Below are 22,666 nucleotides of genomic sequence, written 5' to 3'. Positions count from 1 at the left end.
GTGCTATCACTCCAGCCCCACTCCCTAGACAATTTAAAGTAAAAATGTAGACATTGTAAAAAGCACATATCCTTTAAAAGTAGAGAATAAAACTCCCAAAATAATAAAATTTTTACTATCACATATTTTGAAATAATCTCTACACACAAATAATCTATTATTTTGTAATATCTACAAGGTAATAACTATATTTGTGGGCAAGGAACAGTTAAAATGCTTACAGATATTAGATCATCACTAACAGAATTACTAATGATTCTACAACAGAAAATAAAACTTTGCCAAGGAAGGTAAAGGAGAATAAAAAATTAATGATAGAGAATTTTGTAAAGACAGGACTAAATACTTGTGAAAAAATAATAATGGCATTTGGGGGACATAATAGCAAATGTGCTTAAAAATAGCAGTTTAGAAGACTGAAGATGGGAAAATTCACTGTTAAAAATCCAAAGAGAAGCCAGAGAGCAGTTATAGCAGGTAGGTCGATTGAATACGTATCTCACACCTTTAACAAATCAATTCAAAGGGGTTCAAAGCCCTCAAGATTATACAGGAATCCATAAAAAATGAGGAAATTCCAGGCAGAACACCCAGACCTCAAAGGTGTTTTCAATGATATCATCTATTGGCGAAGGTAACACACACAAAAATAAACAAACGGGATTACATCAAATTAAAGCGCTTATGCATGGCAAAAGAAATGGGTTAAAACTAAAAGACATCCAATTGAATAGTAAAAAATATTTGCACTCAACACATTCAGTACAGGGTTAATATCCAAGATATAAATAGTACTCACAATGATTAATCAAAAAAAATTCCAAAAACCTACAAAAAATGGGGGGGAGGAAATGAACAAATACTTCTCTGAAGAAAGCAAATGGATGGTCAATAGGCACATGGAAAAGTGCTCAGCATCACTTATTATCAGGAAAATACAAACCAGATAATAATTAGACATCATCTCACACCAGTTAAAACGACACTTATCAAAATAGAAAAATGAGAACAATCTGTGTTGGTTGGAATGTGAAAAAGAAACTCTCTCTCACCCACTGTTTGTGGGAATGCCATCTAGTTCAACCCCTTTGGAAAATAGTATGGAGATTCCTCATTAAAGTAAGAACAGTGCTGTCATACAATGCAGTAATTCCACTTCTTGATGTCTATCCCCAGAACACAAAACATTCATTCAAAAGGACATTTGCACACCATCATTCATTGCAGAACTAAACACAATTGTAAGGCTGTGGAATCAACCTAGCTGTTTAGTGACAATGAGTTGATAATGACGGTGCAGTACATATACACAATGGTATATTATGCAGTTGCATGGAATGATAAAAGCCATGCAATTCAGACAACTTGGATAGAACTGGAGGATAACATCTTAAGTGAAGTATATCATAAATAGGATAAACACAAAATGATCTCACTTATCTGTGATATAAACAATAACTGGATAAGGGAAGGCAAGGTATCAAAGGAAGGTTTCTGAGAGTATCATTGGCCCCAGAGTATATGAAGGAAAAGGACAGAGAAGGCAAGAAACCAAAGGGAAAAGAGAAAGATAGATGATAATAGGGTACGGGTCAAGGGCCTGAGGTACATTGGCAGTGTATAGGTGTGGTATATCTATACATCTAAAGCACATAGCCAACAATAAAAGCATGGAATCCAAACAACAAAATCCCAAACAAAATGAAACTTTAAAATGTGCCAGTCCTAAGGAGGCAGGCTCAGGATCCAGAGCAATAGTACAGCAGGTAGGGAGCTTGCCTTACATGCAGCTGACCTGGGTTCTGTCTCCCACTCACCTACCCAACAAGTTCCCTGGAGCCTACCAGGAGTAATCCCTGAATGCAGAGCCAGGAGTTAGCATTCAGCACTGCCGGGTGTGGTCCCCAACACCCCACCCCCAAAATGAAACGAAGCAGGCTCAGTAGTGGGAGGGAAGCTGTGGACACTGGTGGAGAGAATTGACAGTGAAGGTGGGATTGGTATTGAAATGTTGTATGTGTGAAAATTCAATTTTGAATGACTTTGTATATCACAGTGCCTTAATAAAATATTTATTTAAAAAATACGAAGGAGCCTAGAAAAATAGTACAGAGGGCAGGCGCTTGCCTTGTTTTGTAGCTGACCTAAGTTTGATCTTCGCCATCTCATGTGGTTCCCTGAGTACTGCCAGGAGTAATCCCTGAGCACAGAGCCAGGAGTAAATCCCAGCATAGGTGTGGCCCCAAAACAAATAAAAAATCCAAATGATTTATTATTGAGAAAAAAAAGTTAACTTTTTAATTAATATTTTTAAATATTAATCTTTTAATAATTAAAAGGTCTAATTTATTTATTTTTTTACTTAGAGTTATGAAAATTATGGAATGTGAAGGATTTGGCTTCACACTTCTATGTGTGTATATTAACTACATCCACCACCCAAGTTCCATTTCTGATTTATTTTCTCTCCTTATCTTCCTTTCATTGTTACCATGGTGACTGAGAGTTACACACCTGGTTGTGTTGCTGACACAAAAAGCCACATTCTTTGGTTATGGCACTCAGCATGGATCACTGTGGAGCTCACACATGAGCCCATTGAGGGGTCACAGTCTGGGCAGAGTGTACACACATCTCTTGGGTGCAGTACTATGTGGTGGGGTGTTATAAACTATAGTTGTGGCACGGGCTTATGCCTGGCTATGTGTTGGAGATCTCACACTTTGGGGTTCCCAGACAGCAGACCTCAGGAACCATGTGCTCTGTAAGAGTGTGGCACTAGGAATCTAACTCATGCCCTCATGCTTGCAAGGCAGGTGAATGCTGCCACAATTAGAATTTTTATTAAAGTACTTTTTATAAAAAAATTATTGGTAACTTCAAAACTTTATAATCATACGTCATTGTGGGAGAAGGGGTAGATAAAAAGTACCATTACAAGAAAGAAAAAGTCACAAAGATAACTAAGGATCAGTTCAAATATAGTACTAAAAATATCCTATCATGGGGGCAGGAGTGATAGTAGAGAAGGTAGGGCACTTCCCTATATGCAGCCAACCCAGGTTTGATTCCTGGGATCCCAAATAGTCCCCCAACTTTGCCATGAGTAATTCCTGAATGCAGAGCCAAGAGTAATCCTTGAGCACCTTGTCCATGGCCCAAAAACAAAAACGATAATCCTATCAAACATACATATAAATCCCATCAATGTGGAGTTAATCTGCCTTAAAATGATCAGATTAGACTTCAGTTTTAAAGAGACATACTGTCGCCTAATCATGGCCAGGGGTGATCCTGAGCACCATCAGGTATGGTGTAAAAAAAAAAAAATTAAAGCTAAAGAGGTGTTTTATCAAAAGAACACAAAAAACAAACTAAAGGTTTGGTCAAAGGTAAGGAATTTGACTGTGAAAGAATAAGATTCTATTTTCACTAAAACTTCTATCAGTCTCTAAGCCTACTGGGATGAATAAATTGCCAAAAGTCCTTATGAAAGGTGGGATGTTGGGGGCGTGGCTGGGTGACACATGGATTTGATTGTATCCAAAACTGTATTTAAATAGGTTTCCTGTGATCAGGATACACTACGAGAAACATTTCCAGAGAGATACAAGAACCAGACTTGAAAACAGGCCCTCCAAGAGGATTCACTACAGGTAAGCAGAAAGAGGGGAGGACGAGAGAGGGAGAAGGGATTCGTAATATGGGGGTAAGTGGTCAAAAGGAATGACAAGTCAGTGGAGCAAAGTTCAAGCATGCACATCACTCAGCTCTGTTCTCAGTAATGGAGCTGATAGAAAGTGTGTAAATTGAGAGCAGAAGGAAAATCAAAAGCTCTCACCACCTCAAATAGTCAGGGGATGAGTGATGTTCCTATTATTGAGAGTTTAAGTCTACTTGCTTCCCTCTTAGGCTTTCCCAGTCTGCCAGCCTGGCCTTTTCCAGAATTTAGAATGTTTCACATTAGTTGCTCGATTATGGAAGCAATTTTTGTTTTGTCCATTGGAGAATCACTAACTATTCATTTATGACAGACAGGCAAAGTATTTGTTAAGTAGATGCAGTAATCCTGCTTTCAATTTTGAAATTGCCAAAACTTTAAGACTTCTTTTTATATGTAAAATTGTAGCGACATAGTTAACACATGGTTTGTTGAGGATTAAATTAATAAAAGGCCCTCCCGTTGATCATCGATTTGCTCGAGCGGGCCCAGTAACGTCTCCATTGGAGACTTTGTTGTTACTGTGTCTGGCATATCAAATACTCTCGGTAGCTTGACGGGCTCTCCGAAATTAATCTCGGAAATTAATCTTGGAAATTAATCACATGCATGAAAAACCTAGATAACTAACACATGGAAAATGAACATCTCCAAATGTTATTTTGTATTTATTATTATTTTCAGAATATTCTGATATTTTTATTGTATATTACTACATCATTGTATTATTGCATTTTCTCTAAGGATTATAATGAAGAACAGATGCTTAAATAAGTTTAATTTCTCCTCAATTAAGTGCCAGACCCTGACCTATCTTCTATCATTGCTTTTAAAAATACTTTTGTTTTGAGGGTTACACACCCTGCAGTCCTCAGAGGCTATTCCCCGCGCCTTGATATCACTACTGGCTTTGCTTGAGTGACCATGTGATACAAGGGAAGGAATCTGGACAATCTGTGTACTCCAGCCCATTGGGCTGTGTCTCAGCCCCCTGTTCAAAATATTTCAATCTCTATCTCTTTATGTTCTTAAAAGCTAGTAAAGACTCCAGGGCCAGAGTGATAGTTCAATGTGTAAACACTTATTTTACATGTGGGCAACCCAGGTTCCATTCTGGGAATCATATATGATCCCCTGAGCCTCAAGAGAAGTGATCCTTGAGTACAGAACTGTGAGTAAATCCTGAACATCCACTGGGTGTTGATATATATATATATATATATATATATATATAAAGTATATAAACTATATATATATGCATATATAAAGTTTATCATACTATCATACTATGAAGTTTATCATACTATACTATATTATACTATAAAGTTTATCATACTATAAAGTTTATCATACTATAAAATTTATCATACTATAAAGTTTATCATACTATAAAGTTTATCATACTATTATGAAGAAAGCTCCAAAGAACTTTTGCTTCTCTGTTTGGTTTGGTTTGGTTTTGTCTTTTATATTTGGGGCCACACCTGGCTGTGTTCAGGGCTTACTTCCACCTCTGTGCTGAGGAATCACTCCTAATGGGCTTGGGGAACTGAACCCAGGTCTTCTGAGGGCAAGGCAAGCACCTAACTGGTGAACAATCTGGCCCTGTTTCTGTTTTACCTATAAACTTTTACCAGATTGAAACTTTAAACTGACAAATTTTAAGAGTGGTTTATCTAAAAATAAAATTATAAATGCCTTACAAGTGAACTATGCACTGTAGCACTGTCCTCCCTTTGTTCACCAATTTGTTCGAGTGGGCCCAGTAAGGTCTCCATCGTGAGACTTGTTGTTACTGTGTTTGGCATCTCAAATACGTCACGGGTAGCTTGCCAGGCTATGCCATATGGGCGAGATACTCTGGGTAGCTTGCCAGGCTCTCCGAGAGGGGTGGAGGAATCAAACCTGGGCCGACCAGGTTGCCGCATGCAAGGCAAATGCCTTACCCGCTGTGCTATTGCTCCAGCCCCACAAGTTAACTGTATTTTCTAAAAATAAAGTTCATGAGAAGAAAGTTATTGATTTATATTACACTGACTTTGGCTTAATCAAAGGAAGCAAAATTCTTTTTGCCTTTGCCTCCATTTTTTGTGACATGTTTTTGTTGAAACTGGCTTATACATATTATGTTGAGATCTATCTTATGCCAAGATGGTGTTAGAAAAGAATGGAGATTCAAATGGTGTCTGTAATCACTGCAAATCTTTAAAACCATAGACAATATCAACAAGTTTTAATTTTTAAAGATAGTTTTGAGGGCTGAAGCGATAGCACAGAGGGTAAGGCATTTGCTTTGCACGCATCTGATCTGGGTTCGATTCCTCCGCCCCTCTCTGGAAGCCCCACAAGCTACCCATGACAGATTCGATATGCCAAACACAGTAACAAGAAGTCTCACAATTTGTTGTGAGACGTTACTGGTGCCCACTCGAGAAAATCGACGAACAATAGGAGGACAGTGCTACAAGACAATGCTACAGTTTTGAGGCAAAATTTGAAATTATATCAAAGAATTTTTCCTACTCTGTAACATTAAATCCCGTTGTTCTTCCTGGTATCTTTTTGTTCCTATTAAGGCAGCAATGATTCCAAATGTGTAAATATTTATGTTTTGGAGAGTAAAGCTCTTTACCACTTTGTTAGTGGTGAAATCCCTTCATCTCCAAATCCCTTCACTACTAGTCATAGGTCTCTTCCCATAGTTTACTATCCCATCCCCCACCCCCACCCTGCTTGTTAATCTCAATTCTACTGTCAAAGTGTAATGGATTGTTTTCAATGGTGATTCTCTATTACCGTGTTTTGTTTCCTTAAGTACCACGCATAAATGAGGTCATCAAATATTTGTCTTCCCCCTTCTGACTTTTTTTTTAAATTGAAGTGACAATGATTTGTCAGTTGGTGGAAATATTTATGTTTTACATCACATGCTGATTGCTTGTAAAACCTGATTTGCTGAATAATGTGCAACTCTTCCAAATTGATTTTGCTGCAACTCATGATAGAATGAGAGGGTTTTTTTTTAAGATCTTAATTTCATTTTGAATACAATTTTGCCTCAGGAATTTCTGAAAATATCTCAGGGATAAAAAGAACACTTTGAGAACTGCTACACTAGGTTGCCCAAATGTTTAGGAAATTGCTTCTGTTTTACTCTCTCTCTCTCCTCTCTCTCTTTCTCTCTCACTCACTCTTCAGTTCTCTCTGTAAGCTCTTTCCAAGCATAGGCAAAAATAATCTGTATTTTCCGTCCACTGACATATCAGCTTTCTATTGCCATTTTTCCAAATAATAAAATATGAGCAGAAAAATGGATGAGTGAATAAAATTGTAATTGGTTTTAGAAAAACGACAAAGAATGCGAAGAGCTAAGACAACACTGAGGTAGGTTGAAAAGAAAATTCTATCATTTAGATTCTTCTTTAACCTGAGAAAAGACAGGAGAGTGAGTGTTGGCTTGGTGTCATGAAGAAGATAATAAAGGGGAAGAGGATGTGTGAACACTTGAAATAAATTCATTTAGGAAATCCAGTGTAGCCAGAACACAAAGCCAGGAGAAGGATGTGTCTGAGGACGTTTACCAGGTCCAGACAAGAGTACAAATGGAGGCCCACATACCTTTCATCTTAAGTAATTCAGTTTTGTAATAAGAAATCTAAGTAATATGCGCACCTATCAAAGTTTTAAGCATAAAATTCATTTAAGGGACTCAAAATAAGTGCTGTTTTGCCTCAACCTAAGATCAGTACTGTCTGTTTGTTCTGTAAGGCTCCCTAGCACAGGGAAAGTAAGCATGTGGGACTTAATCCAGCAAGCACTGCAGAGTCATGAAGTGTTTGAGCAGTAGAATTACATGGTCTGAATTACTTTTTTAAAGAATGGTAATCCCAATCCCTTGAGTATCCCATTGCAACAGTCTGTGTAATTTACAGAAAGGTACACAGTGAATCATCATCATAGTCATATTTGCTAGAGATTATAATTTGTGTGCTGGGATTACTGGTTTAGGAACTAAAGCTACCATTTCCTTAAATTTATGGATGTGCTATTTGGGTGATTTGAGTTTCAAACTAATTGGTCTTAAATGGCTGGAGCGATAGCACAGGGGTAGGGCCTTGCACACAGCCAACATGGCCGACCCAAGTTCAATTCCTCTGCCCCTCTCGGAGAGCCCGGCAAGCTACCGAGAGTATCTTGCCCACATGGCAGAGCCTGGCAAGTTACCCATGATGTATTCGATATGCCAAATACAGTAACAACAAAGTCTCCAATGTATTCGTTACTGGGCCCACTTGAGCAAATCGATGAACAACGGGAAGACAATGATACAGTGAAATACTTTACATCCATAGAAATGCATGAAATCACTGCTTTTCACCCCCCAACTTGATTTTTACAGATGTACAAATGCAGTCCTCTTGTGCCCAGATGAACAGAGCAGATCCTGGAACTTCCCAGACCTATACTAATTCCCACGATGAAATGGTACAAGACCATGTTCAGTACAGTGAGTATGACTATCCTCTGCTTTCTCTCTAGTTTGAATCCATCTACTAGAGCCTACAGCTATCTTTAAAGGAAGGGCAGTTACAACAACCACATGAATCCTAAATGCCTTAGGCTTGAATTTAATCTCCTTTTCAAAATTGGATTAACTAGAATTACAAAGATAAAAAAAATGAAAGGATGTCTTAGTCTTGATTCCCTAAAGGGCTAGAGCGATAGCAGTAGGGCATTTGCCTTGTACCGACCTGGGTTCGATCCCTCGATCCCTCTCAGAAAGCCGGGCAAGCTACCAAGAGTAACCTGCCCACATGGCAAAGCCTGGCAAGCTACCCATGACATATTCGATATGCCAAAAACAGTAACAACAGGTCTCACAATGGAGACGTTACTGGTGCCTGATCAAGCACATCAATGAACAATGGGAGGACAGTGCTACAGTGCTACAGATTCCCTAAAGAAGTAGATGTTTAGGTAGGATTTAACCTGTAAGAATTGCATTAGGAAGAACAGGGAGTCAGGGAATTTGGGAGAATTGTCAATGTATGACACAAATCTGACACAAATTTTCCTGGTTTTCATTTTGTTCTAGAGTTATGCAAAACATCACTATTAGGAGAAACGAGGTGAAGGGTACACAAGACTTACCTCTCTATAATTTTTGCAAGTTGCTGTGAATCTGCAATCATTTCAAAGTTAAAAAAGAAATAAAATACAATGTCATAATTTTTGCTTACATTTTTCATAAATTTTTTGAGAAAAAATCTGTTATATTTAACCAGATATGTACTATTTCCGTGGCTCTTACTTTATTGTGAAAGTTCCAACTTTCCCTCTATTATTTTTTATTAACCTCAGGACTATTTTTAAATAAATTTAAAAACTATATTTCTATAGAACAAGACTATTGTCCATGACTTCTCATAGTTCTCTTAATTTCACCCTTTTTTCCCCCTTGGTTTTATGCCTCACCTGGTAGGACTCAGAGGTACTCATGGAACAGTGCCCAGGCAGTGCCAATAGAGAACTTGGGCCAACCACAAGCAAAGCATACACACTAGTCCAGTAAGTTATATACCTGGCCCTCATCTTTATTCTTGTAATATATTTTCCTGGATATAGAATTCTGATTTGATAGTTCTTAACTTTAAGGATATGTATTCACTGTCAGTCTTTCTTGACTTGTAATAAGAAATAATAGTCATTTTTAAGTATAATCATCTAATTTATTCATCTTTCTGTATATAGTCTGTGTTTCAATAATCTCTACACTGAGTCAAAAAGACACAGATACCAACTTTCCCTTAATATTTTCAACATTTTATTTTTTACTGTAAATCTGGAGGATTTTTCTAAGGAATATAATATGAACCATTTTCCAACTGATAGCTGTTCTAGCAGTTAATCTCATTTGCCTCAGGTTGTTATAGCAAGCTCAGGCACTTTTTGTTGAGGGCACAGGGTGGGCCACTCCCAGAAGGGCTCAGGGCTTAGGGATCACTCCTGGCAAAGCTCAGGGGACCATATGGGATGTGGGTTGGCTGCATGCAGGGCAAATGCGCTACCCACACTACCATCACTTTGAAGCTCGGGCCCCTTTAAAACATCATCTTGTAGAGCTGAAGAGTTAATCAGTTTAAGTGCATACTTGGCATGCAGGAGGCTCAGATTCGATTCCTGACACAAGATGATTCTCTGTGCATTGCCACAGATCCTGAGCAAAAAAGGCAGAGTAGCCCCCAAATATAGCCCCCAACAGTGAGCAGCAACAATAAAAAATGTCATTATACACTGAAATAATTACTTCATCAGCTTTCCTTTTCCCTCATAGACTACCTATCACATATTACAGTACCTCCAATGGAGAGGATGAGTCCAGAGACTTCAGACTCTTTAATCAACGTGAATGAGTCTAGCATACCCTTGATACCACAAACTACAACGGGTCCTGGTGAGTATAGTTCTTCTTAGTCCTAACTCTTCCATTGTTCCCGTCTTCTTATAAGATGCTAGAGTTGTACTTTATATTTTTAAAGCAGCTACTAATTTTTTCATTCCCTTCCCCCTAATATATTCATAATATGTTTCTATAATTGGAACTGGAGAGATAGTACAGTGGTTAAGGTGCTTAACTAGTATGTGACCAGCCCTGTTTCAATCCCCAACACCATATATAGTTCCAAAGCACCATCAGGAGAGACCCATGGCATGTATCAAAAAGACTGGAAACAACTAATATTAGCAGGGATGTGCTGAAAAAGAAATCACAGTTAAATGTTGATAAAGATGTTCTGGTTCATCCTTTATGTAAAATAATTTTATGATTCCTAAAAAAACCATAACTTCCATATGAACCAGCAATTTCACTTCTTGGCATCTATTCCCCAAACATAAAAAACATTTAATTAAAGAAAGATATAAGCACAACTATGATCATAACATACAGTACTAGGATATGAAACAACCCGATATCCTCTGACAACTTAATGTATGAAGTGGTTGTGGTATTATGCACAATGGAATACTATGTAACTGCAAGAAAAGATGAAATTATGCAGTTTGCTGCAATTGACTCGAACTGAGGGTATCATGTTAAGTGAAGTAAGTCAGAAGAAGGACAAATACCAGAAGATACAATTCATCTGAAAGAAAACATATGCAAATAGTATCAATGACAAACATTTGATCTTGCATTACTAAACTGATAACTAAGCAGTAGGAGGAGGGGAGAATAAAAATCATCCTAGGAGTGACAAAGACAGTGGGGCAAGGGGGCAAGGGGTCTTGGGCACTTTGGTGATTGGCGGGGTGCAGTAAATTTTATGCAAAACAATCTTATGATTTCTCAAAAAAAATAGAACTTCCATATGAACCAGCAATTACACTTCTTGGTATCTATCCCTAAAACATCACTGTCATTGTCCTCCCATTGTTCATTGATTTGCTCAAATGGACCCAGTAATATTGTGAGATCTGTTACTGTGTTTGGCATATCAAATATGTCACGGGTAGCTTGCCAGGCTTTGCCGTGAGGGCCACACACTCTCGGTAGCTTGCCGGGCTCTTCCTAGAGGGGTGAAGGAATCTAACTTGGGTTGGCCATATTGGCTGAGTGCAAGGCAAACGCCCTACCCACTGTGTTATCACTCCAGCCCTCCCTAAAACATAAAAAACATTAATTAAAAAAAGATACAAGTTGCACTCTGCAATACTTAGGGGATCATGTTCTGGGAATCAGATTGTGTCATGTGCTCTACCTGTTGCATTGCCTCCTGGCCCCACGGCTGTCTTACCTGAAGGACTGTGATGGAGGATAGTGATTTAGAGTGGGTGGGTTTGGTAACAAATTTGATGCTTTTCTTTATACCCTTAAAATGTATACAATATTTTTTCCTTGCTTTTTGGGTCAGACCCAGCGATACTCAGGGATTATTCCTGGCTCTGCACTCAGTTAATCCTGGCGATGCTTGGGGAACCAGATCGGATGCCAGGGATCAAACTCAGGTTGGCCACGTGCAAGACAAATGCCTTACCTGCTCTGCTATCGCTCTGGTCCAAAGTGCATACAATCTTATAAACAAAATACACATCAAAAGAACTAAAACACAAAAAACAACTGTAGCACTGTCCTCCTGTTGTTCATCAATTTGCTCGAGCGGGCACCAGTAAAGTCTCCATTGTGAGACTTATTGTTAATATTCTTGGCATATTGAATATGTCATGGGGAGCTTGCCAGGCTCTACCGTGGGGGCGGGATATTCTAGGTAGCTTGCCAGGCTCTCAAAGAGGGACAGAGGAATCGAACCCGGGTTGGCCCGTGCAAGGCAGCAAACACCCTACCTGCTACAGAATAATATAACAAACATCCATAATTTCATCAACAAAAAAATCTGTATTATCTATTTGTGTATGCTTAATCACAACACATAAAATTAAATTAAATTAAATTAAAGCTTATGAGAGATTCAAGAAGAGATTTGTATTTGAGTTTGTAGTATTTTGCATACTCTGGATTCTATCAGTTTTATTCTATATTTGAAATATTACCACTTTAAGTGACAATTTAGTCATTTCTTGCATTAAGCTTTATGTCCAAATCTCAAACAATAAACAGTCTCTTTTAACAACTTCCTTATCTTTCAAATGAATCTTAGAGTTGTTGATCATGGCTTTCCACTTAACTCTACACAATGATTTAGAAGAAAGAATCATTAAAACTTGAAAAATCCTCAAACATCAATTTGCATACACTTCAGCATACCTTTCTGAGAAGAGCATTTGAATCTGAGAGTAGTTCTACAGACTAATTTATAAATTAAAAAAACTTCAGATAGGTCTAAAAGTGGAAAAGCAATCTAGTATCCTGATCTCATGAAAGTATCAATTTTTTTTCATCCAAAACAGATAAGGTAAAAGGTAAAGGCCCTCCCGTTGATCGTCGATTTGCTCGAGCGGGCCCAGTAACGTCTCCATTGGAGACTTTTGTTGTTACTGTGTCTGGCATATCGAATACTCTCGGTAGCTTGCCGGGCTCTCCGAGAGGGGCGGAGGAATCGAACTCGGGTCGGCCATGTTGGCCGCTTGTAAGGCGAACGTCCTACCCGCTGTGCTATTGCTCCAGCCCAATAGCACAGCGGGTAGGGCGTTCGCCTTACAAACAGAACATTCTGCAAAAAAAAAAATTATGTTCTTTTGCAAGGAACTTCTAAACATATAAAATAAAAAGAAAGGAGAGTTATGTCCAGATAAAGAGAGGAAGCAAACCTTTGATTGATAATTTCCCAAAAGCAAGAGTAAAGGAAACTCTAGAGCAGAAAATCTTCCTGGTCTATCTTCATTTATGAAACCATACACACACATACACAGAGACACACACACAGAGACACACACACAGATATCCCCCCCCCCCCCCACACACACACAGCTATACCTTGTTCTACATAAAAATGAGCAACAGGGGACCAAAGAGATAGCACAGCAGGTAAAGCTCAGAGCCAGAAGAAAACGCTAAGCACTGCTAGGTGTAAACCAAAAACAAGGATAAATGGAAATGTGATGCATTCTCCATGGGCAGTAAACACATGCACACAACATACTTGAGAATTCTGACTTTAATTTCAAATTAAGATAGAATAAAGAAGTTAACCATAACTGGGCCTGTGCTCCTTGCTGTCTCTCTCTGGCACCTTCAGTTCTGTGATCAGGATCTAAGGGTTTGCTTAGGTGGGGTATTGTTCCTTAGCTTTCTTTTCTTTCTTCGTTTAAATATGAGTAGGTGTCAGGTATTTATCTTTCTCCTCCTGACATTTTGCTTTGCATGATCCTTTTATTTTCTGTCTTTAAAAAATAAAATCTATTAATATAATGAACTATGTTAACATTTGGACATAATTTGCATGATAATATCAAAGGATGGCAAAAATGTTTAGAAAGTCAATATTTATTAATTATAACACAACTTTCATTAAGATTATAAGTAGAAGACATGTGCTTAGTCAAAAGAGCCCTGCATTGAAGAATTAATGATGAATTATTAAAACATTGGTATTAAAATAAATAAAAGACAAAAATGTCCAGGGAGGGGCTGGAGCGAGAGCACAGCAGGTAGGGCATTTGCCTTGCATGTGGCCAACCCAGGTTTGATGCCCAGCATCCCATATGGTCCCCTGAGCACCGCCAGAAGTAATTCCTGAGTGCAGAGCCAGGAGTAACCCCTGTGCATTGCCGGGTGTGACCCAAAAAGAAAAAAAAAATGTTCAAGGAAAAATATATTGGGAGGCACTGTACTGGTATATCTTGCAAATGAAACAAAACAAAACACATAAGTTACATAATAAAGGGGCTGGAGCAATAGCGTAGCGGGTAGGGCATTTGCCTTGCTTGGGCCTGACCTGGCCGACCTGAGTTCGATTCCTCCGCCCCTCTCGGAGAGGCCAGCAAGCTACCGAGAGTATCTCTCCGGCATGGCCAAGCAAGTTACCTGTGACGTATTCGATATGCCAAACAAAGTAACAAGTCTCACAATGGAGATGTTACTGGGACCTCAAGCAAATGATGAACAACGGGAGGACAGTGCTACATTGCTACATAATAAAGAAGCAAAAGTGTGTAATTTGCAAAAGAAAAGAATTTCTGTAGATAATCTACTGGAAAAAATATAATATTGTATAAGACAGTTTAATAAATTGAGAGAATATCAATTAACATACAACCATGAGGGCCAGAGAGATAGTACAGGGGTAACGGCACTTGTCTTGCATGTGGCTGGCCCCAGTTAGTGCCCTGGTTCCACAGATAGTCCCACAAGCACCATGCCAAGGAGTAATCCCTGAACAATGCCAGGAATGGTCCAAAAACAAGCAAGAGAATAAACACCGGAGCCAGAGTGATAGGACAGTGTCCTTGCAATGCATCTGATCCGGGTTCAGTCACTGGCACCCCATACGGCCCCGGAGCCCAGGCAGGAGTGATCTCTGATACTGGCGTGATGGGTTGAGGTCAGGAAAACTGTGCACATGGAATCTGATCATGGCTGATTGTAAAGTTAGGTGCTGTGAATAACTTTGTAAATTACAGTACCTCAATAAAAATATATAAATTGCTTTAATATTTTATTAAATATAATATATAATGGTGGGGCCAGAACGATAGTGCAGAGTCAGAGTGATAGTTCAGAGGGTAAAACACTTGACTTGCACATGGCCCACTCAGGCTCAATTTCCAGAAGCACAAGTGATCCCTCAAGCCTGCCAGCAATGATCCCTGATTCCGGATTCAGGAGTAAGCCCTGAGCACAGCCTAGTGTGGCCCCAAACTAAATAATGATAATAATAATAATAGTATCAACATTGTTTTTTTAAGTCTATATACAATAGTCTCAAAATAAATAGACTGCTCAGCAATAAATACATCTATATGAAATGTACTATGAACTGTAAAAGACATAAATGAGTTGAGTAAGGTGAAAGATCTATTGCATTTTTATTAATAGATGCATAATTTTGAAAATTAGTATATTAGAAAAATGTTAGTTTCTCCCTTCAGGGAACTGCATAGAATTGCATATTTGCAATTTAAATCTAATCAGCATTTCACCAGAAATTCTCTGGTGTTTGAATAAACTGATGCCAAAATTGCAAAAGTGAAATTATCAAATAATCATTTGAGAAATTATTTGAAAACTTTATTTTTAAAAAAGAAAATAATGGTATCAACTGCCATCTTACAAGATAAATTTTATACAAATAACACTAGAAACAATGCAGTTTGATGCCAAAAACTTAGCAGGATTAGACTACAGTTTCACTGGCATAGATGGGGACATGTCATTTCCAATTATAGGAATAAAACAAGTGACCAGTAGTATGCGCAAAATTATATTACATTCTAGTTTACAAACTATTTACGTTATAATGAAACTAACTCTCAAAGGAGAAGTGATGGCTGTAGCCCCACAGAACTGATTCCTTCACTCTGCAGATAAATTTCTTAGCTTGTATTTCAGAGAAAAATAATACCTTGGGATCAGTAGTCGAATAGTCAAACCGGACTGGTACAAAAGAATTGCCTTTAAAAAATGTAAAACAAAGATTGGGGAGATACGTTAAAGGTCTGGAGTGCGTGTTTTTCATTTTGGGAGTCTATTCAGTCTCTCGTACCAGATGGTATCTTGAGCATTTCTGGAAGCAACTCTGGTGCACCAAGCTAGGAGAACATCAGATTTTTTCTAAACTTTCTGATAAAGATTTCAATGCAACAATCCGAAAGATGCTCTTTGAAATTAGGAAATCAACATGAGATCACCAACAAAGATAAAGTATGAAAAGGAAGAGTGTGAGAAAAAAATCATATAAAAAATTAATAATATAGTAATTGAAAAACTTAAATACAAATCATAAAATATTTATGACACTGTGGTTTGTTTCATGCAGCCTAATATCCTCAAAACTCATACATGTTTTAACATGTGACAAAATTATCATTCTTTAAAGTTTGAATAATATTTTATTCACTAATATATGTACATGTGTAAATATACACACTCACTTGTCACTTGTCACTTGTCATCCTGCTGATCATCGATTTCCTCAAGCGGGTGCCAGTAACGACTTGATTTGTCCCTGTCACGTGCTAGCGTAGCCCAATGGCGTACTGGGGGCTCTTTCAGGGTCAGGGGAATGAGGCCCGTTATAGTTACTGTTTTTGGCATATTGGGTACACCATGGGTAGCTTTTCAGACCCTGCTGTGCAGGCAGGATGCTCTGTGCGAGCTTGCTGGGCTCTCAGAGAGGGACAGAGGCTTTTGGGGTGGCCTCTAATTGTTTTTACAGGTGTTCCCAGTCTACCAAATGCAAGCCGTGTGTGTGTGTGTATATATATATATATACACACATACACATATATGTACATATGTGTGTGTGCCATGCTTTTGTGTCCATTCACGTGATGTTTACCTGAGTTGCTTTTAATACTATTAGCATGGGTTGTGCAACTAACAATTTGTGAGCCTGCTTTCCTTATAAGCAAATATAGAATTGCTATATCACATGGTAATTCTACTTTTAGTTTTTGGGACACCAAAATACTATTTTCTATAATGGCATACCATTTTTCATTACCACCAATAGCACACAAAAGGTCCAATTTCTCCACATCTCTGTGAATACTTATCTTCTGACTGTTGCTGCTCATACTTAGAATCCTATAGAATCCATGGTCAAAATGAATGTTAAAGGTTGTTTTATAGTTTTGATTTGCATTACCTTTGTAAATGGTTATATTCACTACCTTTCATCTACTTGTTTACTATTTTCATACCTTCATTGGAGAGATATCTGTTCAATTCCTTTGTCCAATTTTTTAAGGGATTTTATTGTTTTTGTTGAATTTTAAGAGTTCTTTATGTACTCTGGGTATTGTAACATTGTCTGTAGCACTGCCCTCCCATTGTTCATCGATTTGCTCGAGCGAGCACCAGTAATGTCTCCATTGTGAGACTTGTTGTTACTGTTTTTGGAATATCGAATATGCCACAGGGAGCTTGCCAGGCTTTGCCGTGCGGGCGAGATACTCTCAGTAGCTTGCCGGGCTCTCTGAGAGGGATGGAGGAATAAAACCCAGGTCGGCCAAATGCAAGGCAAACACCCTACCCAAAAATGAAATCTACAGAGTGAAGTAGAAGCCTATGGAATGAGAGAATATACTTGTAAATCATAATCATTTTAAGATGTTAGTATCCAGAGCTTAAATTAACATCTTAAAATGTTTATGATTTGCAAGTATATTCTCCCAATCCATAGGCTTCTACTTCACTCTGTAGATTGTATTCTTTGATGAAGAAAAAAAATTTTTTAATGGAAAAGTAATTCATTTGCACTTTGTTGCCCATGCTTGTAGTACTATATCCAAGAAATAATTTGTAGTCCTATGTCACTAAAATTTTCTTGTTTTTTCCACAATTTTTGTAGGTATTTTAGTTTTTTATTTGATATGCCAAACACAGTAACAAGTCTCACAACGGAGATGTTACTACTGGGCCCACTCTAGCAAATCGATGAACAACGGGAGGACAGTGCAGTGACAGTGCAGTGCTATTTTAGTTTTTACAATAAAGGTTTTTGAACTGTTTTGAATAAAGTTTTGTATATGTTAATATAATGATCTAAATTCTTTTTTATATCAATGTCCAGTTTTCCCAATACCATCTGTTGCAGAGATTGCATTTCCCCACTAGAATGCTCCTGGCATCCTCCTCAACGGTAAATCACAGAAATTCAATCAATTTTTAAATTTTTTTTAAGAAATTCTTATTTTTTTTTATTTTTTGCTTTTTGGGTCACACTTGCCAGTGCGCAGCGGTTACTCCTGGCTCTGCACTCAGGAGTTAATCCTGGCGGTGCTAGGGGACCATATGGGATGCTGGGAATCGAACCCGGATTGGCCACGTCCAAGGCAGACACCCTACCCGCTGTGCTATCTCTCCAGCCCCAAGAAAGTCTTTTGATCAGACTCTAGAGAAAGATGAAGGCAGAATCTTGTATGCAGCCCACCCTGGTTAACCCCAGTACCCTATATGGTCTCCTCCAGTGTTTCTGGGTGTCACTCCTGAGCACAGACAGAATAGCCCCTCAGCACCATTAGTGTGACTTCAAAATAATAATAAAATTATTTGACCATATAGCCTCATGATATATATATACACACACATATATAATCTCTTCTATTGCTATTTCTATCATTATATGCTTATTATAGTAGTTTGTATTGAAATCAGGAAATATGTCTATCAATTCTATATTTTTAAAATTTTTTTTATTTATTATTTATTTATTTTTTGGCTTTTTGGGTCACACCCAGCGATGCACAGGGGTTACTCCTGGCTTTGCACTCAGGATTCACTCCTGGTGGTGCTCAGGGGACCATATGGGATGCTGGGAATCGAACCTGGATCAATTCCTGGTTAGGCAAACGCCCTACCCGCTGTGCTATCACTCCAGCCCCCTTTATGTTGTTTTAAATGGAAATGCTTTATTAATTTTTTTATGTTGTTCAATATGAATTCCAGCTCAACTGGTTTTTGTAACATATTTTTAAAAGATAAACTTTATGAAATAACACAAAAAACTTCAAGATACATTATTAAATTAGAAAATATTTTTCTGGGCACTGAGACATAGTCCAGCAGGTAAGCAGTTTTCTTGCATATATTAAAAAAAAGTTTGATCCCTAGAATCACATATGGTCTCCTGAACACCACTAGAAGTGATACCTAAACACAGCAAGGTGTAAGCCAAACCAGCATGCCTTCTCCCTAAAAAGAAAAAAAGTTTAAAAAATATTTCAAAATAATACAGTAAAGGACAACATATAACATATGAAACTAAATTTCTGTAGGCTTTCATATACTACTATTTTATGTAATGAATTATTTATCCCAGTTTACCCACAATATTGTGCCATAATATATTTGCCCTGTTTAAAAATAATTATATATTTTTATCTTTGTCCACAATTCCTGGCTCACCAAATGCCAAAATCTTTGAAATTTCCTAAGAGAGATGGAACATCTTTTCTATAATACTGGGTCCCTTGTACTCAGTACCTGAAGTCTTTCAAAGGCATAAAAAGTTATACAGGGTCTGGAGCAATAGTACAGTGGGTAGGGTGTTTGCCTTGCACGCGGCTGACACGGGTTTAATTCCCAGCATCCCATATGGTCCCTGAGTACCTCCAGGAGTAATTTCTGGGTGCAAAATAAGGAGTAACCCCTGTGCATTGCCGGGTGTGAACCAAAAAGCAAAAATAAAATAAATAACAATTTATATAGGTGCTTGTTATTCATAATAAGTCTCTTTCTACCACAATTGGGTTTTTATTAATGAGGAGAATGAATTTTGTGAAGTATCTAAGGAAGGGGATAACTGTTAAAGGGACTGTGAATTGAAAGCTGGAATTTCAGTCCTAGAGTGGGGGAAATGGCTGTGAATGTTGAATCAATCATCAGTGAGGAAAGCTGATGTAATAAAACCTACATTTAAAAAGGTGGGTGATGGAGTAGACCAACAGGAGAATTAAAACACTTGCTTTCCACTGGCTCACTCTGGATTCAATCCAGAAGCAACCCCAGCACAGAGCCAGAATTGTAACCCAAAAAGATAGACTATATTCCTAAGTAAACAAATGACTTCTTTTGAAGAGTATTATCCTTAAGTGTAGGGATATGGGTGTTTATTCCTAGTTTCTAAAAATAATGGAGTATAAAAGTAAGAGGAAATCACTACTATTTGTTATTCTGTTTTTTTTTCTTTTTGGGTCACATCTGGTGATGCACAGGGGTCACCCCTGGCTCTGCACTCAGGAATTATCCCTGACAGTGCTCAGGGGATCATATGGGATGCTAGGAATCAAACCTGGGTTGGCCGCATGCAAGGCAAATGCCCTTCCCCGCTGTGCTATCACTCCAGTCCCCTATTTAGTATCCTAAAGTTAGGTAGGGTAGACAGAAGAAAACTGATTAAATCGAAAGATAAGGGAGTCAGTCTCCAAAACAGAGTACAGGACAAAAAATTGAAGAGGAGACTTTTTCTAGGAAAAACAAACTGAACCTCAGAGGACAGAGAATACCACATAGGGCTCAGGCACCAGCACTCTTGAATTCGAAGTTGGTTAGAGGGAAGCTATGAGTGAGTCCAGGTTCGGGGGACTTGGGATGATGAGGCCAGTGTTATTAAGTCCACCATTTGTGCATTTTTGCCCTACAGAAGTAAGAGAGATACGCCATAAACGCACTTCATTCACCAAAGTACAGCATGAAGAGTTGGAGTCTCTGTTTAGCCATACCATGTTTCTGGATAAAAATCTTCAGAAGAAAGTGGCTTTGAAACTCAGCCTACCGGAGTCAACAGTAAAGGTCTGTCTTACCTTCTGAGATTGTACTTAGAATCTTATCCAAACTGCTTTCTGATTTTCAGTCTGGACTCCTTTTACATCATAATAACAGTTCTCTTAATAAATGAGTGTGTGAATTGGGAATATTGCACATATTAGATTCACCTAACATATGGCTCATTTTTCATTTTCTTATTTAAAAGACAAAGAAAATGAAGATTCGAGAGGGGGGAAATGACAGGATCATAGAGATCATGAGTAATTAGAATTAGAAATCTAGAGGTCTTATCCTATAAAGCTTAAATAGAGTAAGAACTTACTCAAGTAGATCCCCTTCCTTATGACCTTCTCATGTGAAAATTCTGTAATGTATTTTCAAAAATGCTAACAATGGACAAAGAACTCCCTCTATAACCTCTGAGTCTGATAAGTCTCCCAATTTTTATTGGAATATTATTCACAATGGAAGCCTAAAATAACCATGGAAAAATTCTCCAGTTCAAACACCCTACCTCGCTCTAAACCCCTGAACTAGCTTCTAGAGTTCAAAACCCACTGTCTGAACCTTTAGCACAATCTCTTACATGACACATATCCTCTTTATTCCCTCTATCTTTTTCTGGGATCATAGACCTGATCCTTTAGTCATCTTCCTATTGACCCCACTCATACCAACCTCTACACTCTAAGAATTTAGTATCATGATGCCTTGAAAAGGACATAAGTTTTAAACTTTTTTTCATGAGCTATTCTCTTAACAGATCATAATTTCTCTTTCTTTATTTCCCACTGGCAGAATTGGTTCAAGAACCGGCGACTCAAATGGAGAAAGCAGAATCAGCAAGAGCAACCACTAAAGCTGTCAAAAAAGAAACTTTTATACAAGAAACTGCCTGACTTACCACAACCACCTAGGAATGCTCATACTTCTTACCCTGCTGTTTCAGATACCTGTGGCTGCTCTCACACTCATCCCTTAGGCCCTTCCAGTTGGACACAGGACTCCATCATGACTCCGAGTCTACCAAGTGACATCCAGATGCACGATCCTCAGTTGGAAAGCTTAGAGGCCTCAGTTCCTGCTTTGTTCCCTGATTCCTATGACATAACCCAAATCATGAAACTGTACAGTTTTCCTGATGAAGAGCTAACCAGCTCTTCATTTGAATGCCTTTATCAGTATCTCTCACCCAAATACCCTTGATAGAAGAACAAGCTTTCTCTCTTAGCTCCCTTTTTGGTACAGGTGTAGGTTCATCTTGAGTTTTTTCATGGGGAAAAAACACAAGAATTCACAGCCAATACAGTGTTTGTAAAAGAGTGTAATACTAACCACCTGTCTCAAAGTGCAGGAGCATCTAGGGTGGGTAGGAGCATTGGGTACAATTAAAAAGCCTTTTCTGTTTGTTTCAGTTGGCTTAAATATGACAGATTTCAGGGGGTGGGGTGCACAGCAATTCTTTTTCTGCAAAGGAAACAATAGACCAAATAAGTGTCAGGATTTCTAATCGAAAACACACCCATCTAGCACTTAGTAAAATAACTAGAATATGCTAACAACTTAAATGTCTAATTGCAGCTAAACAGAAAAAAAGGAAAGACACGATATACATACATGATAGGATATTGTGAACCTAGAAAAAAAATGAAGACTGAAGAGACAGTACAGTGGGTAGGGTATTTGTTTTGCACATAACCAACCCAGATTCAATCCCAAGTAACCAATCTCATGGTTCCCTGAGATTGCCAGAAGTGATTTTAGAGTGCAGAGCCAAAAAGAAGCCTTGAGCACTGCTGGATATGGCCCCATAAAGATGAAATCATGCAGCTCACTGAAACTGGTATGGAACTGGAAGGTATGTGTCATAAGGAGAATGAATATGATATGATCTCACTCATCTATGACATATAAAGGAACAAAACAATAGAATGGGCAATATTCAATGATAATCCTTGGGATTACAAGAGCCAAGTTGGGGTAAAGGCTGGGCACTACAGTGGTAAGTATTGAACTCGAAGTAACACAAATGCACTGTACTTTGGTAGTGGAGAGGT

General features: G+C 38.3%; 1 protein-coding gene across 1 annotated transcript; it reads left to right on the top strand.

The window, feature by feature from the left end:
• The first annotated feature begins 566 nt into the window (after window positions 1-566).
• On the top strand, window positions 567-21,815 carry ARGFX (arginine-fifty homeobox). The gene is made up of 7 exons (XM_056109127.1): window positions 567-634; window positions 3,564-3,656; window positions 7,245-7,351; window positions 8,121-8,228; window positions 10,056-10,175; window positions 20,485-20,633; window positions 21,408-21,815. Exons 1-7 carry the CDS (start codon window positions 567-569, stop codon window positions 21,813-21,815), a joined length of 1,053 nt encoding a protein of 350 aa, XP_055965102.1.
• The last annotated feature ends 851 nt before the right edge of the window (window positions 21,816-22,666 follow it).

Source organism: Sorex fumeus, unplaced genomic scaffold, assembly GCF_029834395.1.
Source record: "Sorex fumeus unplaced genomic scaffold, SorFum_2.1 ptg000265l, whole genome shotgun sequence".
Lineage (NCBI taxonomy): Eukaryota > Metazoa > Chordata > Mammalia > Eulipotyphla > Soricidae > Sorex > Sorex fumeus.
The sequence above is the reverse complement of the archived record's forward strand: the minus strand, read 5'-3'. Positions and strand labels throughout refer to the sequence as shown.

Excerpts from the sequence above, each read along its gene's own strand:
- ARGFX (XM_056109127.1), top strand. The coding sequence starts at position 567 with ATGAGGAAATTCCAGGCAGAACACCCAGACCTCAAAGGTGTTTTCAAT. Across the intron at positions 635-3,563 it reads GATATCATCTATTGGCGAAG|GTTTCCTGTGATCAGGATAC; the intron begins GTAACACACACA and ends GTATTTAAATAG. Across the intron at positions 20,634-21,407 it reads TACCGGAGTCAACAGTAAAG|AATTGGTTCAAGAACCGGCG; the intron begins GTCTGTCTTACC and ends TCCCACTGGCAG.